This window comes from Cyprinus carpio, chromosome A16 (genome assembly GCF_018340385.1).
Source record: "Cyprinus carpio isolate SPL01 chromosome A16, ASM1834038v1, whole genome shotgun sequence".
In the NCBI taxonomy this organism is placed as follows: domain Eukaryota; kingdom Metazoa; phylum Chordata; class Actinopteri; order Cypriniformes; family Cyprinidae; genus Cyprinus; species Cyprinus carpio.
In genome coordinates this window covers 6,455,256-6,470,954 of record NC_056587.1, presented here as the reverse complement: position 1 = coordinate 6,470,954, position 15,699 = coordinate 6,455,256, and the positions used below count along the sequence as shown (strand labels likewise).

Genomic DNA, 15,699 nt, shown 5'->3' with positions numbered 1-15,699 from the left:
TGATACCCAATACATTAACTAATGTTAACAAATTGAATCTAATTGTGTTGTGTTACCATATTTGCATTATCTTTTTAATGTAATTTTCCTGTCTGCTACTATTGATTACGGGTCAGGGCTCAAGTAGATTTCAGTTTCACCTCAGGAACCAATCATTTGTGGATATTTCAAGTACATTTTAGTTGATCACAAAACCATTTTCCACTCTCATATATATATATATATATATATATATATATATATATATATATATATATATATTTTCCATATAGCCAAGAAGCTGTTTATAGTCTGGTCTTTTTTTGTCATAATGAAAGAAACACTTATGAAATGTTCATTAATTCTTCGTATTGTAAATCACACTAAAGCATTTGATTTCCTACTGAATCCTGTGCCACTTTACTCTTTCATTCTGATTCTTCTTTTTTAAGGTCTTGCTACCTAATGGCCTTCCCATAATTCCTACAATAAAAGTGCACTTGATAAGGCTTAAAACCCCATCTGCTAAACCATGAAATGTTCTTTCAGGAAACAAATGATCTGTTTATTTTTAAGGCACATTAAAGTTATATGCCAATCAGTTCGAACAGGAAGCAGAGATGGAATTATTCCATGAAAACAATACTTTTAGCTTTTATGTTAAAAACCTATATTATGTACATTGTAGACAACCTTGGGTATTGTACACTTTTTGGTCTTAAAAAGTAGCCATCCATAATTCATGATCCTAAATAAAATTTGCACTTTGTTAAAGTCCGTTTTTCACAATTAGTAATAATTTTGTCCTTTTGCATCATGTGTCCTGGTGCACAACAAAATCTCCTCTTCAAACAGAATTCCCACGAGGCTGAAGTCTGACAGCATTTATATTCCACACTGAAGGGGATCTGATGTTTGTATATATATATATATAAAACAGAGAACAAGTAGTTTTGGTGCAGGTGTCTTATATCCAGCTGTCGTGGTTCCTCAGTGAGACAGCTTGCTCATAATGAGTTCAACAAACTGTAGTCCAAACTTCTGCCCAGGAGTAACTCCCCACTTCCAATTCATAAAAGCGTCTTTTATAAAAACTATGGAAGCTGCATAGAAGCTCAATTGGAGCAGGTTCTGCTTATGGCTGTATTTGTGCAAATTGCAAGGTCCATATATGTCCTTAATTCAGCATCTTACCAGACCTTTTAGCAGGGTGTGGAGTAGTACCCTGACATGGGTGAGGCCATAACACCCACATCACCCTTATCAGCTTAAGTGTATACACAAAATAAATAGAAACTTCCCACGAGGTTAAGACATAAACCCTTGAAGTTCTTGAAGGTCTTTTTGCACAAGACTTTAAAGTAATACTTAAAAATAGTGGTTGAAAAAGTCCACCTGAGAACCTTGAAGGATGCAGATATTGCTTCACAATGCAGCTGTAGCAATTTTCATGGTGTCCAGCAGGTTGCGCTTTCTTGCTTTGTTACTGACTATTGTCTCCAGGTGAGACTCGGGGGCCCAACCACGTTGTCTGTCTGACAGACGAGTTCCTTCCACCCAACCTGAATAAAAAGGAGAGAATCTTGAATGGGTTTTTGCACTTAAGTTGTCAAAACATCCATTAGAAATTCTTGAATTCAGTTTTTGACATAACGACATTAGTATCTACTAGGAACTTGTTTTGTTGACTAGGAACTTGTTGAACTGTTCCTCAGAACAGACATATGCTCAGTGGAGTTCATTTATCAGTACTATAATGAAACCAGTCCTGCTCCTTTAGGGCCACCTTCCAGCAGAGTTAAGCTCCATCCCTAATTAAGCACACCAAAACTAGCTAATCTAGGTCTTCAGGATCACAAGAAACTTCCAGGGAAGTGTGTTGGAACAAGAAGGAGCAGGTTTGGACACCATTGTTCTACAGACCTAGAACATGGTTCCCAACCCTGGACCTGGAAAACCAACACTGAACATTTTATATGTCTCCCTAATCAAACATGCTTGATTCAACTCTTTAGTGCACTAGTAGACACTCCAAGACCTGAAACTGGTGGAGCAGGAAAACACAGACAAGACTAATGAACAGCAATGGGTAATTTGACTCTCAAACACAGGTACAAAACAACAATGCCACAAAAACACCAGCTCCTGTGTGGTGGACTGGGACATTTTCTGATACGTCACTCTTTCTTCACCTTTATCTACCTCTTCATCCTTGAAAAGAACTCATCTACCAGATCTCAAATCTTCTCACCATTACTCTTCTTCCATAGTCTGTTTTTACCGATCAGGTGAGGTAAGAAGCAATGAACCTTTGCCAGTGTTGTGGGGACTAATGGAAGCATCTCAAGCATTCTCTGTACTGCAATCTAAGTACAGAGAATGAAACTAAGCCATAAAAAGTTGCTCTAAATTTGTGGACTGCAGAAGTCCCCGCTATGTTATGACTCATGATCTACAGTACAGTACATGCAACACAGAACTCACTTCAGCTTTAAAAAACTTTGGAAATTGTAGGAGGTTCTTGAATCATAGTCTACCAATAGGTTGCAATTCCTGGAATATGTGTTAGAGATTGTGGTTTCGAAAACCCAAAGAAGCATCCTATCTCCCTTCTCTTTACACTGCAGAATACAGGTATAACACCAACTTGATATACCCACACAAATTCTCCTAGAACTCTTTGATTGTATGTTGCATTAACAATGGAGATGATTCTCATAAGCTGGGCATTAACAGAACAGAACTTCTTGGTTATATTTCTAGTTTACCACAAATCCCTAAAAACCCTGATCAAACACAACTGAACCAGCTAATTAAGATCTTCAGGAGCACTTCAGAGTTGGATCTGAACTCTGCAGGTAGGTAGATCTCCAGAAACAGTATTGGGCACCCCTGGGCAAGGGTGATTCGTAAGACTTGAACACACACATTGGCTTTCCTGGAAGCAATGGCAGAGTTCTCAGCACTGTTCTTAACCTTGTGATTAAAAATCTGAGCTTGTAACCAAAAGTTTATACGATCCTTGAACTATCACCATTTTACCCTTAAGTAAAAAACATAACCTTAGGTCACTCCAGAGGGACTGTTCCTTTAACTGTACAGTAATTTAAAAAGTAGTTCAGTAGTGACATTGTGCATGTGGCAGTGTTTTGTTGCAGAAACCAAACTGAAGTGGCCTCTTGTATAGTGATAGCAATCAGTAAATTCTAGAAATTCTATTCATGACTGGGTAATCTTTCCTTCTGTTCATGTGATTAGACTTAACTCACCATCACTACTCTGCCGGTGAACTAATAGAACATCAGCTTTCTCTAAACTTAGCTCATCTGGTTGCTGGGCAACAAAGGCTCTGATGCACTGCATTTGTGAAAGGTCTGCAAATGGAAAAAGAGAACATTTTAAATTATAAGCATTAGACTATTTACTTTGACTCTACAATTTCTTTTAAAGCAAGAAGTGCACATACCCTGAACTGCACTGAAGTCAATCTCAGGATAAGGTCTAGAGAGTGCTGATATCCAGCGCAGTTTATTGGCTCTGAGAGATGATGCAAAATGAGAGATGGGTACAGATTAATTTAACACACTATTCTGCAAAACACAAGACTGACTGGTTTAAATGAATTTATGTTACAATATGGTTTTCCAAGTGAAAAAGTTTGCAAATGGGGAAACACTACAGCAGGGGTGTCCAATCCGGCTCCTGGAGAGCCAGTGTCCTGCAGAGTTTAGCTCCAACACACCTGCCTGGAAGTTCCTAGTGATACTCAAAAGCTAGTCCAAGTGTGTTTAATTAAGACTAGAGTTAAACTCTGTTGGAAGGTGGACTTTCATGAGCAAGACTGGACACCCCTGCCCTAAAGGGGTGCATACATACACACATGGCAGCCATTGCATGTTTACAAGATTGCAAGAGCTTTTGACTCATAAATACACATACACAATGACATACTTACTGGGTATCTGTCCGTAAGAGCAGGGCTTTTTGCGGCATGTGCAGATGGAACAGGTTTTTTTGTAAGGAATGCAGTTTGAACCTGCAGTTCTCAACCCGCAGGTCTGACACAGGAGCATGGTCGATAACTGTAAACCTACCCCCTCTGCAAACAGGAAGTTAAGCTTAATCGCACCATAAAACAAAGGATAATTTACATTAAATTAAACGTGAAAAGCCTGATTGTATTTATCAAAGAATAACAGTGACGATTAAAGTATGGATGTAAAGACAGCCAAACATACTCTTTCCGCAAAGAGACCAGGAGATAGTCATTGAAAAGGTGCATATAAACATTTCTTTCTTCTTCCCTGTCTTTTAGAGAAAAGTCTCTCAGTTCAGTCACAGGTCCCTCTCGTACCAGTCTGCGGGACTGACTGATCAATGGAAGAGTCTAAGAGACACAAAATAAGTCATTATACATTTTGATTATTTAGATGGCATACAGTACAAATTAGGTTCCCAAACATGTTTCACGCTCACCCTGCACTCAAAGTCAACTTTGGCATTGAGGGTCACAAGTGACTCAATGTTCTTCATTTGAGAGATACTTTCATTACTGTCCTGGATCATCTGTTAAGACGCAAGGAAACATTGGACAGTGGTGAGAGAGAAAACTGATAAGAAATTCCAGTGCGCGGGTGACATTCCAAGATGTGGGAGGCATAACTACATTTTTCCAAATACATAAAGAGAAGTCTCACCTTCTCAAGAAGTTTCATGGCCTTAATGGCCTGTGCTTCATCCTTGGTTTTTGGAGCAGTTCTCTTTACAATATTCTACCAACAAAGACAAGAAAACAGAGAGCATTTAAAATGCAGCATGACATATTCTTTGTGACAGGAGAGGAATGACATCTAATATCATGCTAATATACTATTGGCCAACACTCCAGCATAGATGGAGGAGGCAGGGCACAAATTTCAAAGATCAAAGTCAAGGTAAAGAACAGGACCGAGGAAGAAAGTACCTGTACAAGCAATTTGAGGCGTGTGATTCTTTGAAATGGCAGAATGAGGAAAGACCGTAGAGGTAGTCGTTGACAAACCGGGTTGCGCTCTAACTTTTCCACAACTCTACGGAATTCATGACTCTCCTCCTCGAGAGATAGTGGAATGAAACAAAGAAATCATATGAACAAAAATAAAATAGGAAAAGCACTTTTCCACTTCAGATGAGTACAAACAAATACTCACATTAATCTTTGATACGTCTTGTCCTGATATGATTGGTTGGTAAGGTATGGCACATACACATTTCGGAATCGTGGACAGTGTTTGATAATGGTGTCACAGACAGTAAAGCGCATTATGTCCTTCTCCACTGCTTGTTCCAGGTGAGACAGAAAACTGAATGAAAAGAAGCATATGTTATTGACATAATTCAGATTTCAGAGAAGTCATTTCAGGAATGACTCCAGGATGTTGTCAGAGCTAAACCGGAACACGATTAGACGTGAAGATTTCATACATATTTAGGGAGTCTTAAAGTTATTTCTTGTGGCGTCAGCAGCACACATATCTTTATCAAAACTAAAATGTATTTTTCTTAAGTAATTCTGCATGTTTATTGATATAATTCTAACCTGTGACTGATGGCTCTAACATCATTTAGCCTGGAGAACAGCCAGTTTTTGTCTTGTGAAGACAGGATAACGTTGAGCTGTTTGGCCATGACAAAGTTCTCCACTACGATGTCCAAACTGCGGCAGTATGATGCCTCAGAGGTCACAACCTCAAACCTCACCTGAAAAAGACAGAGACACTCTTCATGATGCTGTCCTTACTACTAAAAACAAATATCTTTTGAAGCACATTGGTTTATTGCAGGACAGTTCATACAATCAAAACTTGTTTCTGTCTCAGAGTTAAAAAAATCAAGTTAATTGTGACATTATATATCTTTTTTTTTTTTTTTTACAATAACAACCTAAATTGCAACTTTATATGTTGCAATGTTCCTTTATAGCTCAAAAAGAGACTTAAAATCTTGCAGTGGAGACTTTGTTACCCGCAACTGAGACTTTATATTTTTCTCAGCTGTAGTTTTATATCTCACTTTGTTACATTATATCTTCCAACTGACTTCTTTTTTTAATCTCAAAATCTGACTTTAAATCTTGCATTAATGAATTTGTTTCTTTTAATTGTGACTTTATGGTGACTTTTCTCACAATTGCCAATATATTAGGTTGTGGGTTCGAGTCTCGGGCCAGCAATACCACGACTGAGGTGCCCTTAAGCAAGGCACCGAACCCCCAACTGCTCCCCAGGCGCCGCAGCATAAATGGCTGCCCACTGCTCCGGGTGTGTGTTCACGGTGTTTGTGTGTTCACTGGTGTGTGTATGCACTTGGATGGTTTAAATGCAGACCACCAATTCAGAGTATGGGTCACCACTGGCTTTATGTCATGTCACTATATTTCACAATTGTGGTTTTATACCTCACAATGTAACCTTACATGTTACTGATGAACTTTCTTTAAAAATGTATGTTTCATTTCATTAGATAACAAAATGTCAGACTAAGTGGATTCAACATTCTTTTCACATTTTTGCAATTACTTCCATCCTCCAAGATCCTTTTTAGTGGATGTACGAGATGTAAGTTCCTCACAAGTTTTATCCCCTCATTGTTTTATCATTTGTTGAAAAGTGAGCTTGAGCTGTTTTATTTAAAATAAATGGCACTTGGTTTGAAATGTTATTGTTTAGTACAATGACATTCACTGTTACCGCTTTTCCACCGGGGCTTTGCTTTTCCACTCAAAAAAGTCCTGGGCTCGTGCCCAGATCCCAGTTCCGAACCACCCCCAAAACCTGGCTGGTTTCAAACAAGGGAACCTATGACGTCAGTAGGCGGAGCTTCCACTACGAACTACAGTTTGAAAGGCACCATTTTTAAAAGCGTAAATTAACAACATTAACAGCAACAATTACATATGTCAGTTCAGCAGTGGTTGGCAGAACAGATCAACGCTCTCCTTCTGCAAGAGATAACAAGTGATTCTGGTCACATGTTGGTGACGTAGAGGGTTCTGCTCCCTGCCACTGGAAACGTGAGCCGATTCTGAATGAGTGCTACTCTTGCCCAAGCATTGGCACCAGCCCCAGTAGAAAAGCGGTAGGTGTTGTATGCAATGTTAAGTTGGGGACACGGAATAATAATTCTACCTCCTGCAAACGCCTCTCATCCTCAGTAAGTTCCTCCAAGTCTGGGCTGTTCCTCACTCCGGGGAGATCCTGCCACAGTGAGGTTGAGGAAGCAGAGATGGACAGGCGAGGGGACGGGGCTCTGTTTATGGATTGCTGAGGCACATTAAGACTTTTAAAGGAGGTGGACAGAGTATGGGGGAGTGGGAGGACCTGAGGGAGAGGTGGGAGAGGTCTGCGTGATAGCTTAGGGGAATGATTTGGAGAGGAAGATGCACTTATTGATAGAGAATCAGAATGAGACAGCAGGATCTCTCTGTTCTGGACCACCTCACTGTATTCCTGATACAACTGAGAGTCTACAAGAGAAAGAGAAAGAGAGAGATCATAGATATGGTTCTAGAGCTGTGCTACCAGATTTTACTATGGATAAGAGGAAACAAAATTTTTGTCACAGAAAACTAAACAAATGTCCTTGAAATCAAGCAATGGCACTAAATAAGCAACCAATAATTTGCGCTAAACACATTGTGGTTGGCAGAAACCAACCATGTTTACTCTCACTGCAAGTGATCCTGTATTTAATGAAGCCTGTGTTTTATTTTTATTTTTTTTTAACCTTGGGTTGTTTTGTTCATGGTTTTTGAGGATAAGTGCAACTTGTGTCTATGCTGGCATCTGGATAATTTGGCCAGAATTTAACGAAGTTTATTTAAAAAATGGGTTTTTTTGTTTGTGTTTTTTTAGGATAATTGTGTAGAAGTGTAGTCTCTTCCCTTTAAAAAATTTACTAAGTCAATAAATATATCTAACTATGCATGGCTTTAAAATAACATTAAACTAACCATAAAATCTTACCTAGTTAATAATAAAATTAAACTAACTATAAAATCATATCTAGTTAGATACAGAAAAAAATTGCAGGAAAAAGGCTAAACCAGTCTTTCTACTTGTTGAAAATCATTAAATTAGAGAAAATTACAAGAGGTCAGACAGAGTCAAGTCAGAAGGAAGCTAATTAGTTCAGCAGGTCAGTGAATCAACAGGGCAAAAAACAGATGTACAAGCATGAACATCCACAAAAGCGTTTTTAAGTGAGCATTTGCAGCTGTTTATCTGCAGTTCCGACTGATGTGCAAGCACAAACCTGTTCCTTGCCTGAAGGACTTTAAGGAGCACAGTCAGGAATGACAAAACTTTACCACATCTGACCTGTAACCACCCATGTATTAAGAACCATGTATTTCATATATTTTACAGGGAGTTACAATCATATTGTGTGCAATACCATGTGTACAGAAGGGTGTGTGTGATTATATGTGTCTTAGTAATGTTTTCCTGAGTTTTAAACATTTTAAAACAGAACTTTTTATTTGTAGTCTGTTATAGCCATGTACAAGTCCATGTAATGATCAGAAATTTGTTCCAGATAAAGACAATACAAAGACTTACTAAAGAATTTAGAATTCCTCTTTTTTGTCCTCCCAAGTTTCCTAAAAGTAAGAAGGAGAGAGAGAGAGAGACAGAGAGAGCAAATGACATCTGTGATATAATGTCCATTTGTAAGGCTTTCATGTGTATGTACATGTGTTTAAAATTTCAAAAGTAAAATTGATTTCTTTACATGGAAAACATTTGTAATAAGGAGACAAAATGTGGTAGTGTTTTTGAATATGGAACCCCTTACAAAAATTAACCATGGTTTTATTGTAGTAAAAGTGTAGAAACCATGTTTTTTTTTTTTGGCATATTGGTTACCATTTGTATAACCACAGTACACTACAAATACACAGTATTACTACAAATACTATGGTTAGTGTAGCAAAACCATGCTAATTTGTGGTTACCATGATTGTTTGGTTTGATCTGTAGTAAAACAATGGTTAATATTTATAAAGGACATGCAGTATACATGCTGTTAAGGCTGGTTCTCCTACCTTAGATCCATTTCACTCCAGGTAAAAGATAATTCATCCTCTTTATCATCTATATAAAACAAAACACAGCAAAATCAGCAAACATCACAGTGTTTTTACTCCTTAAGCTTCCTTTAACCAAGATAAGTAGCACATCATCTCAAGCAAACCAGATGGGGATGATTCTACATAGCCATACACAAGCTGTACACAAGAGAAGTGCCTCAAGCTTTCCAGTGGATAAATACAAAGATAGACTAGACCGTAAGATCTCTGGGAGAGGAGCAATTCAATAGCTCTCAAGAAAATGTGGCAATAAATATTAACCCTAATGCAATGAAAAATATGAAGAAAAAACTACAGGAAAATGTGCTAGGGGAGGACTTGTTATGAATGAGTAAGAATGGTTTAGTTTGTCAAACAAAGGAAATCTGGCAGCTCAAAATTCTCTCTCTTCCAAGAAATGATGCTGTTTAAGAAGTCTTTAGCGGTCATGACTCCAGCCCCCACAAGAATCCTCAGGAGCCCTCTGGAGCTTCCAGGATATTAAAATGAGACTACCAAATAGGGGGAATACATTATTAGTTACTACTGTGGTATGAGAACCTAAAGTCTACTGTATGTGTGGGTTCAGATTTCTTTAAAGTCCTGAGAATGGGTCTCTTTATAAAAAAAAAATAAAAAAAACTTTTGATAGAAATAATTACTGTAGAAGGGTAAATAAACTGATGAAATAATTTTAGTACTGTTCATAATATCATTTACAGTATGTGTATCTCTTGTCCTTAAATCCATCGACTAATTATGTCATACCCAGTCAATATGAATGAAAACTGTGAAGCAAAACAAAAATTGTTGGGATGTTTCATGCGCTCTTCATTTTTTACAGTGTCTACAGTATGCAGTATAATATAAAATTATAATGACAAACATTTTAGATGTAATTCCATGGCTGAGATTATAAATAAAGAACTCACAGTCCCATCATGACTGCCACAAGGCTGTAAGTGAATAGTTTTAACTGCTTATTACTGTTCAAATGTCAGGAATACACAATTAGATGACAGGAAAATAAACCATTTTAACGCCCATATTGACACTTTTTTAGGGGAAGATGACTCATGGAATTGTGTGTTACATTCTTGTGTAAGCACATTCAGACTCTCTACGTGACATTACACCACTGGTATATTAACTTTTAATAGGATAGCTTCAATAGATCTCAAGACACATTTAGTTCTCTTCTCACTTGAGTGGAACTTAGGGGAGCAAGGGGGTCACTTAATGTCTGATTAAACCTTCTTATATTAGTCCTCCTCTCACCTGAGTTGTTGAATATTCTTGTTCTTCGGTCCCTTCCAACTCCTTCTCCCTCTCCCTCTTCCTTTTCCTCTTCCTCATCCTCTTCCTCATCCTCTTCCTCATCATCTTCCTCATCATCTTCCTCATCCTCTTCCTCGGTTTTCTCCACTGACTTTCGGAACCCTCGCCTCCTCATGCGAGCTTCATTTCCCAAATCTCGAAAACTACTAGAGCTTAGAACAACTTCCTCAGTACTATCTTTCTTCTTAGATATTTCTTCTACCATCCCCTCTGCCTCTCCTTCTGAGGAAACCATGTGCTGGTTAGAACTAGGATCAAGCCAGTCACGTTTCTCATTCAACTCTCTGTCCATCCCTCCCTGTTGTTCTTCTCCTCCCTCAATTATTTCTTCCTCTTTCCTTGATTTGTCCATTTCTCTCTCACCCTCTGTTTGTGTGTTGTTTTGCATGTCTATGTGTGTTATACTACCTCTTGTATTTTCTGTGTCTGCCGACTTTGGACCCAGGATCTCTCTCACCACGTTCTTGGCCCATCTAAGGTGAGGGGCAGTAGAGGATCGCTTTCGTTCCTCTGATGGGCTCCATGAGTCATCTGAACCTAAATGCTCCACTGTGTCTCCGGTAGGTTCTTTTTCTCCTCTTTGTATTGTGTCTTCACTATGAGTCTCTGTAGCCCCGTTACCATTATCCTTGCATGGCCCTGAAGTTTCAAAAGGCTCTGGTAGGAAAAGTTGGTTGTCTTGTTCTGATCGCTCACTGGGAGGAATCATTTGGCCTTCCATTGATGTTACACTCTCTGTTGCCTGGTCATTACTTCCTGCACCCTCCCCTTTGTCCTCATTAGGAGAAAGACTGAGGCCATCCATCGCTCTTTCAATGTCCTGTTCACAGTGTTCAACTCTTTCAAATGCTTCATTTACATTTACAGTGCTTATTTCAACTTGGTTGTCCATGTTATGACCTGAATGCTGATCGGCTGCCTCTTCAACAGTAGGATATATATATGAATTCTCTTTGGTTTGTGAATTGGGAAGGGTCTGACCAATCACACAAAAGACTCTCAGGGGTCCTTTTGGAGCCATACAATCTGCTCTTTCATTAACTGTTTGGATTTCCATTTCTTCATCTGCCCCAATTTCTCTGTCATGAATAGTTCCTGAGTGTCCAGAGACAGTTACGGGAACTCCACCTTCCCAGAATTCTTTGCAGTCTCCAAAATCCTCTTCTTCTGCATCATCCCCTCCACTGGAGACCGTTACAAATCCGTCATCTACTGCCATCATTCTGTTCTTCTCTGCTACTGACTCTCCCTCATTTCCTTCCTCATCCTCCAAGTAGTCATATCTATTGTTGCTTCTCTGTTCATCTCTGTCATTCTCTTCCATGTTATTGGCCACATTCTCTCTGTTCATCTGCCACTGTGGTTCCATGGCTTCTTTATCAGAAGCCATGTCCTCTTCCATCCTCTTCTCCACCCTTTTTCTGCCCACATCTAACAAGAACTCCCCGGCCCTCTCAAGTTCTCTATACTTGTCCTCAAGACTTTTGCTCTTGCTTGCTTTCCTTATCTCAGGCTCTTCTCCATTTCCAGTTGTCATGCTTTCTGTGTATCTTTGGATGTACCTCTCTCTTGCTCTCTCTCTCTCTGAGTACTCCTCTTTCAAACAAGATTCTTTTCTCTCACTACGAGGTTCCAGCCACATTTTCCTTATCCTGTTTTTAGGTTTCTTTGTAACTGCTTCCTCAGCAGCAAAGCTTTCACTCTTCTCTCCTTCCCTCAGTGTACTCCTTACTTCCTGCTCTTCCTCTGTTCTTCCCTTCAGTCTTTCTTTATCAGTCTCATATGTGTTTTCTCTGTCCTCAAAGTTTTCTCTCATTGCCCTCCTTTTTTCAATCTCAATATCAGTTCCTGAAATCAGCTCTCCACTACTTTGTCCACTCTTCTCCACCTTACTTCTCCCTGTCTCTCTGTTTTTCCTCCGCCTCTCCCTCTCGACAATTTCTCTTTCAGAATACCTATCCCTCTCTCTTATCCTTTCTCCATCTCTATACCTTTGTCTTTCAGCTGTGTATAAGTAAGCATCTCTGTCTGTTCTCTTCTCTTTTGAGTCTATTGTTCTGTATCTTGGTTTATCTGTCTCTCTGAGTCGTTCCAAATTGTCCCCTTTTGAATCATGATAACCTTTCTCCCGATGATCTCTTTCTCTAGGCATTGGCATATCTCGCCATCTCTCAGCTTCTCTCTCTCTACATCTGTCTCTCTCTCTACCTCTGTCTACCCTTCGCTCTGCGTCACTGTCTCCTTCACTCTTGTAGAGTTTGTGTCTATGTTTAGCATCTTCTTCTCTCTTCCTTTCCTTTCCTCTGTCTCCATCACTGTCTCCTTCACTTTTTGTATCTCTTTTCCTAGATCTCTCTCCCTCTCTCGGTCTCTCAGTTCTCCTTTCCCTATCTGAAAAGCTCTCTGTCTCTCTTTCCATTAGTCGAGGATAATATCTACCCTCTCTGTCTCTTTGTTGATATCTGTCTCTGTCTGTCTCTTTTTCCCTCATGCCTGAAAGGTCACTGACCCCTGGATAACTTTCTCTCCTTCTTCCTCTCATTCCTGAGTCAAACTCCTTCTCTCGTTCCCTCTGTCTATCTGGCTCCTCCTTTACAAGCCTTCTCATTTCATTTCTCTGCAACTCCTCCCTATATCTTGCAATTTCTCTTTCACCCTGCATGTCCATGTCTCTGTATCTCCTCCTTTCCTTATCTCTTTCATTTTTACACAGTATGTCCTTCGGTCTTCCCATGTGACTTTCTCTTTCATAATCTGGAATTGGTATCCTTCTGTCTCTCACTCTGGTTGGTTTTGTCATCCTTGGAAAAGTGTCCCCTTTCCTCCTCTCATTGTCTCGATCCCCATATTCAGCCTGCTCTGACACTGATGAGCTTCCATTTGCATGTCGACCTCCATTTCTCCGCCTCTGTCTTTCTTTCAAGTCCATCTCTCCATCTCTTCTTCTGATTGCAGTAAATCTCTCCCTAATCCCATCACATGAGTCTGGTTCCACTTCTTTTTCTCTTGTTTTGTCCATCTTTTGGTGTTTCCAAGTCTCTTCTTTACCTACGTCCCCTTCGCCAATTACCTCAAGGTAACAGTTTGCACTTGATTGACAACCTGTCTAGTGGACCTTAAGAGGACTGTATCTGCACAGTGTATTGGATGGCCCAATTAATTTGACTGGTTTCCATGACAACGCAGAGAACCTATAAGGAAAGGCAAAATTCCAAGTCAATAAATCAAGCAACCATATAAAATTAATATTCCAAAGAGGAAAACTATCAAACATATTCTGGAAAATCTTTAAAACTGTGGAGTATCTTGTTGAAACATGTCAGGTATATGTCTTGGCAGCTTAGACAGTTGTGACTAACATGGGCTTTTTTTCTCTCTCTCTTTTTTTTAAATGTGTCAAGTCAAATGTCCTGTTTTAAAAGTGATACACTATAGCTGTTTACATGATTGACTTTGATTGCTAACAGGTGAATCTGAGTACTTATTGAGCTATTGGCTTTGCTTGTATGTGTGTTTGCCTGATGAAGGTCTTTGACCGAAATGTTGCTATGTTTAACTTTTTTGAATAAAGGGAGAATAACAGTGTGCAGATCTTTTTTCTATTATTCGAGTCAAATGTCTACTGTTAATTAATTTGGCAGTAGCTTATCTGAAGTGACTTGGATGGATTCAAAGTTTACATTTTATCAGATCTTTATCCCCAGACAATTGAAGCCATGACCTTGGTGTTTCTTACACTACACTCCACCAGATAAATTACAGCAACGCAACAGAAATATACTGTTCTTGTCAAACTTCAAATCAGTCACACTTCAAATCAGTCTAATTTACTGTCAATTTGCATATTACACATTGCCATTTATTTATAATTTTTATTTATTTATCTACTACTCTTAACATTCATGACAAAATGGGCATACTATTATATATACAGTGTGTGTATGTGTGTATATATATATATATATATATATATATATATATATATATATATATATATATATACACACACACACACACACACACACACACACACATATACATACGTACATATACAGCTGATATGAAAAACAGCCTGTTTCTCAGTTCAGCAAAATAGAAAGTTCAGTTCGAGAATGCAGTTCAACCAACCAATGCCCTGTGCTATTCTTGTTTTGTGTTCAGAGGCATTTCAAGTAATTAATGACAAGGAAGAGCCAAAGCACTATTAAGAGGGGAGCACTATTAAGGAGCAAGTCTTAAACAAGATGTAGTGAATCATGACGCACAACAAATTAACATGAACAAATTCATTAGAAAACGACTGTGGTGAATAGCTTAAACAGAAATATATCCTCAAACATGACAATGCAATATTTGTCTGTGACGTGGACATGTTTGTTTACAAGAATTGTTTGGTTTACAAAAGTTACTACAAAAAGGAAAGAATGAACAGTTTGGGAATAACGCAGAGGACTCACCTGAGAATTGTCTTGGGGGACGCTTCTCTGTCTCTCTCCAAGTTTTTCTTTGATTTATTGGCAAAGTGAAGCTAGCAGGAATTGCACAACTCTCAGACATTCCACATATCGGTGTTTGCCCATTGAGAGAACCAAAGTTGAGTAAGATAAATCCTCTACTGAAAACACTGATTTAATTATCTAGCTTACCTCTGTCCTACTTAATGTGTTCATGTAAGCAAAAAGTTTAACAAAGTAAAAAGATTCTCACAGTGTTCTCACTCACTCACTCACTCTCTCTCTCTCTCTTCTCCCCTCCTCCCGCCCTTCTCAAATTCCCAAACAAGTTTGAACAGATTGACACTTATCTTCCTCCCCTCCTTCTGTTTCTGTTTTCCTTTTACTTTCCCCCTCCAGCACTTTCTTTAAGAGGAGTCCAAAAGTTACCGTCTTTTCAGACTCACACACAGCTTTTCTTCACTTCTCAAGAGCTCAACCAACCCACAGTGATTGCGCTACAGCTTGTTCCAGTAATTCAGCCTTTCACTCACCTCACCCTCACTGGCACTGCATGCTTCTCTCTCAAAGAAACAGGAAGTGCTCACATGTGTGCTGTGATTGGTGGGGTTGAAGATGCTGGGTGTGACTGTTTTCTCAGGTAAAGACATGATATAAAGAGTGAGAGCAAAGGGGGAGGGGCAAACAAGTTCGAGTGTGTCCATACGCAGTAATGTCATCTGCAGCTTACGTAACACAAAGTTCTCCAAAAAAGCTGTAAATGCAGTGGAGCGCAGATGACACATTTGCACATTATGAAAGATACATTGGAAAACACCCAGA

General features: G+C 39.1%; 1 protein-coding gene across 2 annotated transcripts; it reads right to left on the bottom strand.

The window, feature by feature from the left end:
* Positions 1-517: 517 nt before the first annotated feature.
* On the bottom strand, positions 518-15,463 carry arhgef5 (Rho guanine nucleotide exchange factor (GEF) 5). 2 transcript variants are annotated; one of them, XM_042772257.1, is made up of 15 exons: positions 14,881-15,463; positions 10,364-13,614; positions 9,062-9,110; positions 8,577-8,617; positions 7,146-7,483; positions 5,558-5,718; positions 5,169-5,321; positions 4,943-5,072; positions 4,677-4,751; positions 4,456-4,545; positions 4,218-4,366; positions 3,935-4,078; positions 3,446-3,516; positions 3,249-3,353; positions 518-1,541 (listed from the first exon to the last, which is right to left on the bottom strand). In XM_042772257.1, the coding sequence occupies exons 2-15, from the start codon at positions 13,440-13,442 to the stop codon at positions 1,405-1,407; spliced, it is 4,722 nt and encodes a 1,573-aa protein (XP_042628191.1). In that variant the 5' UTR covers positions 13,443-13,614; positions 14,881-15,463; the 3' UTR covers positions 518-1,404. The 2 variants fall into 2 exon arrangements, with proteins under 2 accessions (XP_042628191.1, XP_042628192.1); XM_042772258.1 differs by having other exon boundaries at positions 10,832-13,614; positions 14,881-15,460.
* Between the last annotated feature and the right edge of the window lie 236 nt (positions 15,464-15,699).

What these genes read in the sequence shown, in the direction of transcription:
- arhgef5 (XM_042772257.1), bottom strand. Translation starts at nt 13,442, where the DNA reads ATGGACAAAACAAGAGAAAAAGAAGTGGAACCAGACTCATGTGATGGG. An exon ending in GAGGAATTCTAAATTCTTTA is followed by an intron (nt 7,484 to 8,576) that starts GTAAGTCTTTGT and finishes TTTCTCTTGTAG; the next exon opens with ACTCTCAGTTGTATCAGGAA. An exon ending in CTCTTACGGACAGATACCCA is followed by an intron (nt 3,517 to 3,934) that starts GTAAGTATGTCA and finishes ATCATCTCTCAG; the next exon opens with AGCCAATAAACTGCGCTGGA.